The sequence below is a fragment of the Microtus ochrogaster genome, chromosome 4 (assembly GCF_000317375.1).
Source record: "Microtus ochrogaster isolate Prairie Vole_2 chromosome 4, MicOch1.0, whole genome shotgun sequence".
Taxonomy (NCBI): domain Eukaryota; kingdom Metazoa; phylum Chordata; class Mammalia; order Rodentia; family Cricetidae; genus Microtus; species Microtus ochrogaster.
In genome coordinates, this window is record NC_022011.1 from 80,405,183 (window position 1) to 80,416,178 (window position 10,996).

At 48.1% G+C, this 10,996-nt stretch overlaps 2 protein-coding genes across 2 annotated transcripts in view; both read left to right on the forward strand.

Annotated features, from left to right (window-relative positions):
• Positions 1–1,984, forward strand: part of LOC101980853 (glutamate-rich protein 2) — a 9,441-nt gene extending 7,457 nt beyond the window's left edge. The window contains exons 4-5 of the mRNA XM_013355714.2: positions 714–785; positions 1,340–1,984. Of these exons, the coding sequence (XP_013211168.1) occupies positions 714–785; positions 1,340–1,464 (197 nt within the window). The 3' untranslated portion in view covers positions 1,465–1,984. The remainder of the gene's footprint in view (positions 1–713; positions 786–1,339) is intronic.
• Positions 1,985–10,141: 8,157 nt separating this feature from the next.
• Gad1 (glutamate decarboxylase 1) overlaps positions 10,142–10,996 on the forward strand; it is a 40,482-nt gene continuing 39,627 nt past the window's right edge. Inside the window, exon 1 of the mRNA XM_005346538.3 lies at positions 10,142–10,439. The gene's annotated coding sequence lies outside the window, so the exon portion shown is untranslated. The remainder of the gene's footprint in view (positions 10,440–10,996) is intronic.

Here is a 10,996-nt window from a genome sequence, read left to right on the forward strand (position 1 = left end):
ATAGATAGATAGATAGATAGATGATAGATAGATAGATAGATAGATAGATAGATAGATAGATAGATAGATAGATAGATAGATAGATAGATAGATATCGATAGATAGATAAGGGCCGTGGAGAGGGGAGAGCATTGAAGCGGACAGGGTTGGGGTAGAGACTACGGGTAAAAATTGTCAGAAGAGAAAGAAAGTATAGTTTCCCTGTTTGGAACAGTGGCGTGTCTGTCGTGGCAGAGTTTGTACAAAGAAGAAAACTTGCCTCTTTTGGGATAAATGGGACCTTTATGTAGATTCTGTCGTGCAGACCCTGGGCGGATGAGATTGGGAGGGGGAAGCAGACCTCTAAGGACATTGTCTTTGCATCACCCGAGTCTCCGAATTTGGAGACGGTTGCCCTTTGGAGAATTTGATTCTCCAAGTCCTTCCATCGCCGGCCTGGGAAAGAGGCAGCGCTGAGGAGGTTGAGCTCTTTGGCTGGAAGGTGGGAAACACCAGGAGCGTCATTTCTCCTACAAAACACCAAGTGTAAGTGGAGTTTCCTTTGTGCTCAGATGTGCCAGGGGTAGGATTGTGGAAGTTCTTGGGGTTTGGGGGTTTTGTTGTTGTGTTTGTTTTGCTTTGTCTGCTCTGATTGACAGCTTCAGTCTGTCTCTAAGGGGCTGCTTGCTCAAACACTAGATATTAATGACATAAATTCTGTTCTCTATTTTCAGTCCTAATCTACGAACCAGAAAATCCTGTGGCCAAGGAATTTTTCTCACTTATTGAAGAAATATTGCTAAAGGGTAATTTTAAAATTTGAACTTTATTTTTTTTCCTCATAGAACTGTAAACTATGTTTTGAAAAAACGTTGTTATGAGAGATTGTGAAAATATTTCTTAAGGAAATGTTAAGGAATGTCTAAATCAGTAGCTTTCAGCTTTCCTAATGCTGTGACCCTTTAATACAGTTCCTCATGTTGTGGTGACCCCCACCCATGAAATCATATTCATTCCTATTTCATAATTGTAATTTTTTTATAAATTGTAATGTAAATATCTGATATGTAACCCCCGTGAAAGCGTTGTTCAGCCTGTCTTTTTAAGGATCTCATTGCTGACAGTAGAAGTTATTTTGACAGATCTGTGTTTGAAGTTCATTTTGAACCCACAAACATCTACCTGCTGATCAACATAAATACATTGACAGTCTTGTTCTATTTTGATCCGACCCCAAGTTAAGCTCAATTTTTATATTCCTCAAAATGCGTATTTTGTGGTAGAGGGAGTTGAGATGTAAGGGTTTCGGGAGGGTGGGCGCACTGGGAAGCATCATGGGTGTCTCTCCTTTGTGCGGCAGAGGAAGCTCAGAAGCAGAAGGACGAGGAAGAGGACAGTGAAGAGGACACCAGCAGTGAGAGCGAGGCGGAGAGCAGTGAGGAAGGGAGCGAGGACAGCTCCGACGAGTGTGAAGACGGGTCCTGAGGTCGCTGCTGTGGAGAGTTATTTTCACGGGTGTATGCCATGCGAATGAAAATATAAAGGAGAGAGCTACTGTGCAGCCTAACGCCTAACTGTGGTTTCTTCGGTACAGAGTTCCAGCGATCTGCACTCTTAGTTTGAGCTCCTCGCTCCGTGTTCAGGCTTAGACCAAGACACGTCACTTAGAGAGGGAAGGAGGGAGGAAATATGACATCCTGGGAGCATAGCGCATGCCCCACCCTATTTAATCTTAAAACCCCAAGTAATATGTTACCATCCCCATTTTACAGGTGGGAAAAGTGAGGCATGGGGGGAGTAAATAGTTTCTCTAGTGAGAGTCACCTGTTTGTAGGGTCTGGATTTGCCTCTGTGACCTCATGGCTCAACAGCTGGGCTTTCAGTCCCCTTTCAATGACTGCCCCATCAAACTTTAACAAAGAAGTCATCTGTCCATGTCACAGATCTGGAGATCTCATCTCCTCTCTGGCAGAGAAACAACAGAGTGTGTGTGTGTGTGTGTGTGTGTGTGTGTGTCACAAAAGAGGCCATGATTTTAAGAGGGAACAAGGCAGGTGTGGTAGTTTGAATGTTACTGGACCCCATGATCTCATAGGGAGTGGCACTACTAGGAGGCGTGGCTTTGTTGGAGTGGGTGTGGCCTTGTTGGAAGAAGTGTGTCGCTGTGGGGGTGGGTTTTGAGGTTTTCTATGCTCAGGGTACCTCCAAAGGTCTCAGTTGAATTCCTGCTGCCTGCAAGATGTAGGACTCCCAGCTGTTCCCCCAGCACCACCTCTGCCTCATGCCGCCATGCTCCCTCCCATGGTAATGGACTGAACCTCTGAGATGGAATCAAACCACCCCAATTAGATTTGTTTTTTCTTCTTAAGAGTTGCCATGGGTCATGGTGTCTTTCCACAGCAGTAGCAACTCTAACGAAGGCAGCAGAGCACTTGGGGGGGGGGGGAGGATTGTAGGGAGGAATGGGAAGAGGGAAAGTGAGTTGGTGATTATATTTTAATTTTAAAATTGTTCTAAATTTAAAATATATCTTACATTTTTTTAATGGAGGTTGGAGAGAGGGCTTAGTAATTAAGAGCCATGGATGCTCTTCCAGAGGAACCAGGCTTAATGCCCAGCACCCACACCGGAGCTTACAATTATAGCTTCAGACTCCTGTGATCTGTGCTGGCTATTCTGATGTCAACTTGACACAAGCTATAGTCATCTAAAGGAATGAAATCTCAATTGGAAAGTTGCCTGCTTAAGACTAAGCTGTAGGCAGACTTTTAGGGCATTTTTTTCGTTAGTAATGTGGGAGGGCCCTGGGCTTGTGGTCCCAGGTACTAGAGGCTGAGCAAGCCATAGCAAGCCAAGTAGCTGCATTTCTTGGTGGCCTCTGCATCAGCTCCTACCTCCAGCCGACTGTCTTCGATTATGGACTGTGATATAGACATGTAAGCAAAATAAACCCTTTCCTCTCCAAGTTGCCTTTGGTTATGGTGTTTCATCACAATAGTAACCCTGACAAATATGGGATCTGATTTCTTCAGACACCAGGCACCATGTGGTAGGTGCATATATGCATAGATGCATGTCTGCAGGCAAAATACTAATAAAATAAATCTTTAAAAATTAAAAAAAAAAACCTCACAGGGTATTAGCTGGCATTGCGGTACATACCCACAATCCCAGTTCTAAGGAGGTAAAGGCAGGAGAATGAGAAGTTTGAGGGCATGAGACCCTGTCAAAAAAATAAGACACTTTGAAATGAACATAGCTAAGGAAGTAAAAGACCTCCGCAATGAAAACTGAATAAATATACACACAGGCATGTATGTATACACACATATGCATACATACATCACACACTGACACCACACAAACATAAAAGTTAACTATGTATGAACGTGCGTGCGTGCCAAAGTTTCAGTCTGTAGCCCAGTCTGGTCTTGAACTTACATTAATCCTCCTCCTCCTGAGTACTGGACTTAAAGGCAGGAGCCACCACACCCAGCTGAAATACAGATTTTAATTGCTAGCTCTCCTGGGCTCCTTACTGTGACCCCTTTAGCATTTCAGCTACTCTGTAACAAGGTTTTGGACCTCAGGTCCCTCAGTGCCTCTTTGTAATAAAAACTATTCTAAGCCAGCCAGGACTGCAAAGCCATAAACCACACAGGAACACAAATGGGGCTGGAGAGAGGGCTCAACTGGCTGCTCTTCCAGAAGCCCAGGTTCAGTTCCCAACACCCGTATGGTGGCTTATGACTGCCTGTAACTCCAGTTCCATGAGATCAAATGCCTACTTCTGACCCCTGAGGGCACCAGGCATGCATGTGGCACACATACATACATGTAGTCAAAACATTCATACAGATTAAAATAAACTTTTTAAAACTAAAATAAACACATACAACTCTATAAGAGCTATCACATGGAATATAAGGGCTGCTATTTCTCTCAGTCATGCTGATAGAGAAAGATTGACAGAGAGACAGAAACAGATCTCTAAACACCCCCATTAGACTAACGCTAAGCAGTCCTGGGACTCTATTACCAATCAGCCGAGGGATCTTTTGCTCTGTTCTTCTTTTGCTCTGTTCTGATGGAAGCTACAAAGAGCAACTCTCCTTCCATGTCATGTCTCTAAGCTGCTGGTGTTGGGATCTAGAATTCTTTGGCTCTGGGCTTGAAATGCCCAAGGCTCAGCGCCACCCAGCGGCTGGTGTGACATCTCTGTATTGGGCCCCACTGTTCACAGTGCTGTGTAGCGCCTTACGTCACACCAGGATGATGATGGACTAAACCTCTGGAAAATTATGCCAACCTAAATGTTTCCCCTTAAAAGAGTTGCCGTGGTCATCGTGTCTCTTCACAGCAATAGAAACTCTAGACTCTGCCCCTCCTGAGACAAAGATTATAGACAGTAAAGAATACGGGGTGGGGGGGGCATGTAGTGTTTTGGGATCTAGACTACACAAGGTGAATAGTGTACTGGAATGAGGGCCTCACACCCTCCACCCACCCAGAGAAGGATGAGAAGAGAGCTACGTATCCCATCCAGTCTGGAGCAGAGATTCACAACCCACCCCCACCAGGTGTCACGGGTGAATGAGGTGTCCCTCCCTGACCAGACTGATGACCTCACAGTGATGCCCCATTGTAACTGTGGGCAGCATGGCCTGAGGATCATCAGAAGTTGCTGTGCAAATGGAATCTTCTGGAGCCATTTCAGGGTACCCGAAACTGCTGCAGCCGGAGCAGAGACCCCTAACGTTTAGCAGCATCCATGAAGTCTTTGGTCTCTCAGATTGTTTGCTGCTGCTTTGACAGCATCCCTCAGTTATTCAGAATCATCTGTGGGGCTGGGGGATGGGCATCTGTTTCTCTGCTCAGGCAGCTGTGGGGACATCACCACGATAATTTGGAGACTCTCCCTAGTGGCTCCTTCCCCTATGTAAAAACTGGCTGAGGCTGAGGTTGCTATTCCCTGTCCTCCAAGGGCAGCAGCGACAAAATCCTTCACATCCCTGCTGGACTTGGGAACTAAGGAGTCAACAGGAGGTTCCATCCAACCCCCTTAGACATGGCTTCTGCTCTAGCTGCCCTCTGATGGAGAGGGGCGGGACCAACAGCTCTTGATAGGCAGCCTCACTGCTCCTGCCTGGCAGCTTCAGCCACTGTGATTAGTTTTAAAATTACATACATGAATAGATTGTACTTTGATGAAATCAGCCTGCCCATTTCTTCCCTCCAACTCCCCCAACACCCTCAAGAATCCATTTTTCTTCCTGTCCTCCTGGACCCTTTTAAATCAACTGAACCCATTTAATCCACCCATAGGTCCCCGGGTGTAGGGCCATCCACTGGAACATGGATTTACTCATTTTAAACTGCAAAACTGTTAAGATGTTTTGACAAAGATCTGTCATGAAATTAACATTTTCTTCCAGAAACTTCAATAACGATTAACCTCTAGCCGACACTCAGGGTGGCTTGAGTCCTCTTCCTGTGTTAACGGATACCCAAAGTTCCTGACTTCCACCTTGGCTCCCCTTAACCTTCTTGGTGTAATAGACTATAGCACTGAGTCACCCCAAAACTCACGAGGGAAGACCAGTTGCATGCCAATGTTCAAACCAAATCACATGGCAAACTCAGCATGGAGGGGAGGGCAGAGAGGTGAGCAATTCTGAAGTATCCTCCCACTCTGGGATTTGTCTATGGCTTGGTCCCTGGCTTTAGAGTTGAAATAAGTCTATAACTCCAGTAAAAAGATAATGATTCCCATTTAACCCTTACATTTGTGAACTGTTAAAAATCAGTTCAGCCAGGTGGTGATGGCGCATGCTCTTAATCCCAGCACTCAGGAGGCAGAGGCGGGTGGATCTCTGTAGCCAGCCTGGTCTACAGAGTGAGTTCCAGGACAGCCAGGACTACACAAAGAAAGTCTGTCTTAAGAAAGCAAATGTTTAAATGGATCTAAATTGATCACCTAGTCAAATAAAACAGGCCTCCCAACTGGAGCAATGATGGCTCTACCCTTACTACGTCAGGAAAACCTACAGTATGATTGCTGCAAACCCAATGAGCTGTTAAATATAATCACATAGAATGGACTGACAACTTTGGGAGCTGGAATGAAGCCTCCCCCATTAAGATTCCAGCTTTCTTCCCTGAGTACTGGTCAATGCCTGGGAAGGGGCCAGACCTGACCCCACAAGTTTAAACAACCAGAGTCTCCCTGACCAAGTCAAGGGACCTTCTTACAAACTGTAGCAGCCACATGGAAATAGGGATTAAATGCCTGGTATTTTAAACCGAAAAAGAAATAAATAAAATGTTAGTTAGCATCCTGACTCACTAATTCAGTTTTGCAATAAAATTTTCTGTCACACATCTGGATTCAGGTCAGTGCTTTTCTGTGCTGTCTACTTTACAGCCAAGTTGTCTCTTGCTTACAATCAAGGGATACCATGATGCCTGTCCTCTTTCATCAACGGAACACACAACCCTGGGTGTTTGAGGTACATCTGGGGCATTTCTCGGCCTTTGTAGAGGTCCTGCTGTGTTAAAAAAAAAAATGGCAGAGACCTATATGACATGGAAACAGCCCATCAGGCTTCCTTGAAGACCAGCTAGCTGTGTTTCGGGCCGTTCTCCTCAGGAATTGTAATCTATCGCCCCCTGCTGGTCACTGTGTTGGCGCTCGGGGTGGCCAGGAATGGGCGTTTCTAGATTCACACAAATACAAATCACCCAGTGCTGCCTGCTTGCTCGATTTTTGCCGGAGGGAACAGCCATATGACAATTATCTGAAGACTCCATCTCTCCACGAGAAATCATTGCGACTTCTAGAATCGCCCAGCTAGAGCTCTGCTTCCCCACTCCCCCGCCCCAAGCCACCCTTTTAACCCTTTCGCGGCCTGCCAGGAACCAGTGCAGTTTTCTCTTAGGATGGGGTGTGCTTTAGGGTCCTCTAAAGAAAGTCCAAAAAGTCCATACTTTAAAGTATGGACACACAGCGAAGGGACCTGCGGTCTGATTTAAAACCGCGTTCCTAGCTCTCCTGGGAGACACGTTTAAACGCGAGCACTGCCATTTTTCCTTTTTCATTTTTATTCTTTTTTTTTTACCATAATTTAAATACTTTAAATAGACCTTTATGACCCAGCAAAATGAACCAAAAATCACGACTCTAAATAACCGTTCCTGGAAGCTAATCACGCGAAGTGCGTCAAAACCGCTTGACGTTTCGCATCTACTCACCTTGACAGAAAATATTTTAAGCAAAAGGGGTGGGGATCTCCCCGGAAGCGGGTTGGGGAACCTCTTTCCTACCTAACGCTCCTCCCACCTGATTCTCCCCCCCCCCCTTATAAAAAAAAAAAGCAGGGCTCCAAACGCATTCTGATTGTCTTTAAATGTCTCTGGGAAAGGGCACTGTGGGAGGAGAATTGTCAGTGCCTTTCACCGTTGACCTAGGGAGGAACCTTGTCCTTGGAAGACAGAGAAGGTGAGCAGCAGGCCGGCCACCCCCACAGCCCAGTGGAGGGAGAAAGAACGCAGCGGAAGGCATTCCCAGCCCTTTTGTGCCTTAGAGTGCTGCTTTCCCATTTCTTCAAAGCGCTAATTCTTAGATTAAAAATACGAACGAAATAGCTGGCCGGACACCACACCCTTCCTGGCCACCCCTCACCACCGGTTCAAGTCGGAGAGGAAGTCTTTTTTTCCCCCACCCCCACCCCCATTCTTTTAAGCATCACCCTCTGGGAGTTTGAAGATAAAAAGAGTGAAAACCACAAACAAAAATAGTCCAAATACTGTTTCTGAAAAGCCAAATGACAAGGACAGTTATCACCCGTCCGAATTCTTGGGCAAAATGCTCCAGGGCACAACCTCCCCCCCCCCACAGGCAAAATAAACGATAACTGACTGACAAGGAAGAAGGTGGGGCCCCGCCTGGGGCAGAGGCTGGGGGTTGGCCCAGCACTTGCCCTTGCTTTCTGGGGGTTGGCCCAGCACTTGCCGTGAATACCCGGGAACGCCCTTAACAACGGACGCTGTCCTCGGTGCTGAAGCCTGTTTCTTGACTCAAAACTCGATGGACTGGTACTGAGCGGATTCCCAGGCCTTCTGTTTTTAAAATCCCGCTGAGCCCAAGAGTCTTGAGTTGGAGTAGGAGAAAATCAGAGGTTAATTCAATCGGGAGCCCCTCAGTCTACCTTTCTCTTTGGCTCACCGGAATACCATCCTCAGGAGTGCAAAGATAATAAATCAAAAGGTCACTAACACTCCATTCATAAATACAAGCAGGAGCCTTCATTTTCCTCCCTACCACAAAGGAGAGAGTAGAGAAAGCGGAAGACACCTTAAGGATCGACCCAGCCTAGGTTAACTTGTGATATCTACTGTTGTAAAAAGAAAACAAAATCTTTTCTTTCCTACATGTTTGTTTTTGCTAAGGCACTAGTAATGAGCCCTTTGAAGTCTGTGGTCAAAGACATTCGTGGTTGAACATTTCTCCGTCTAGTGCGCAGGTGAAGCCAAGGCACGTTCACAGGCAGTCTTGGAGGAAGGCTAAGGAGACAGAGGAAGGCAGCAGAATTCTAGGTATTTAGGACCAGGAAGATTTTTTGCTTCCTCCCTTAGGGCCAGTGGGTCTTGAGTGTTTAAGCAGTGGCACCCAGCTTCGTTTGAGGGGACATTTCCTTCATGAAACACACATACACACACACACCTACCCAGGAACTGTGGCGCGATAGGACTCCAGTTATGACTCAAACCACCCTTCGGGTACTTTTTGTCTTTAAAAAGTGTGGGGACTTTTTTTGCGAGGCGGAGAGAAATCAGCAGCGTCTTCTTTGGTAGCAGGAGCAGCGCTATTATTTCAACCTCTTTTGTTGAACACAGGGTATCTTCCAGCCCTGACTCTTGGAGCTCCCTCACGGAAATTTCGGTGATTCGTGCAAATTTTTGATGTTTCCGTTGCATAGTGTGAAAATCGATAAGATAGTCACAGAAAAGGGACAGGCCTGGGGTAAACTATCTAGGACCCAGGCGTGCGCATCAATAAGCCCCGTCTGCTGCACCGCAATATGAGGGGAATCACCATGAAAACGAGTAAAACGATCACGGAGTACTCCCCGTCACCCAGACAGACCCAAAGATCAAGTTTGCTTTGCCCCCAAAGAATAAGACACGGAGGGCGAGAAAAGTGGAGTCAGGAGGTAGCTGCGGGAAGGCTTGAAAAGGCCAGCAAGTTACCGAGCTTGGCGGGCATCTCCAGGTGTCGTCTGGGGCGCACCAGGAAAAAACGCTGTCAGCACAGGGTCTCTGGGTGTTTGGCGCCCTCTGGTGGAAAATTTTCAGCTACCGACTTTTATGCTAGGGTACTTCACCCCGCTCAGTAAGGTGCTTGAACGTTGCTAAGAAAGACTCTTTAAACATCATGAAATTGAAAAGAAGTGAGGAGAGTGGGCCAAGACAAAGAGTGGCTGTCCTGTCTTCCCGGAGCCACCTCCACGCTCGAGTTCCTCAGGCGTGTGGAGAGGCACTCGTGCGTGTTATTAACCTTCAGACATGATCAATCACGAAGATTTCTTTTCCCATCCTCAAGGGAGGGGGCTCAGAAAAAGAGGGATGGGACCCCTTTTCTCTGATGGTACCAGGTAGCTGTGCTCGAACGAGGTGGTTTGGGGGTGCCTCTAACTGATGAAGAAGCTGAGCGAGGAAACTCCACCGTCTGGGTGGTCCCTTCGTCTCTGTTTTGCCTTTACAGCAACCCTGACTCAGTAGAGCGCCCCCCCTCACCCACCCAGAATACCACTCATAGAAAACCCTGTGGGGAGTCACGGATCCAATCACGAGAAAGGGGTTAAGGTAATGCTGGTCTCTTCTTAATCATCGCTAATTTCTTAGCTCCAGCAGGCCAGCATCAGCACAGATGATTCTCCGAGAAACGGGAAGGGGGCATAGAAGAGAAGAAGCGCCCAGTGAGACAGACTCCTACGTAGGAATTATCTTTCCCTGCCCTCACCCAATGTTGCCTATCTCAAAAAACCAGAGCTTGCTGAGTACATTCTGGATTACTCATAGGACTTTGTTTTCCCCCTTCTGATCGAAAACGCGTGAGCTGGATTTATAATCGCCCTATAAAGCTCCAGAGGTGGTCAGACACCTGCAAAGGAGCCCCACCGCTCCGCGGACGAGCTGCCCCCGCGAGCAGCGGCCTCGTGATTCCCCCCGCCGAGCAGGTCCCCGCCTCCCCACTCCGCCCCCGCCTCCCCCAAGCCCAGAGGCCGCCTCTCCGGATCTCTGTCTTCTCCAGGCTCTCGCGTGCCGGACCAGGGATCGAGCGAGCAAGAAACCAGCCTGGGGTGATACCAGTCATATACGCCTGTGGCTGAGCAGAGACAAGCCGGGGACGCTTCGCAGAGGAGCGGCGAGAGGGTCCAGCTCGCGATCGCTGAACCAAGGTGGGTAAATACGAGATCGCCGGGACTTGCCAGTGCCCAGCCTTGGTTGTTCAATCCAGTCCTCTCAGCCTGCCGCTTCTTGTCAAGCCCTACCTCACCCCATCCCACCCCGCGCGAGCTCCTGTCGCCCACCTTCCACAGCCTAGTGCTTCGCGCCAGTCCAGTCGCAGCTGTCTTTTGGCGCCCTCCGCCCCCGCCCCTCCTCACTCTTGCGATCCTTGTCCATGGTTTCTTCCTGGGGGGCACATTGGAGCTGAAGTAACACAAGAGCCATTTTCCCTTGCGCTTCGGGGATCGGAGCTTGGGGCTCTCGGATACGCGCCTGGGTAGCAGCGGCAGAAGGTGCGAGGAGCGATAACCTGTTACTTCCCCAGCACCCGCGTTCCACCGCCTCCCGCCGAGCTTCGAGAGCGCGCGCGCGGGGACAGATGCCCAGCCCGAGGGACGACGCGCAAGAGGCAGCTGGTGGGCTGCGCTCTGCGGGGTCTTAGATTTACCCAGATTAGCGCTCTCTCTCTCTCTCTCTCTCTCTCTCTCTCTCTCTCTCTCTCTCTCTC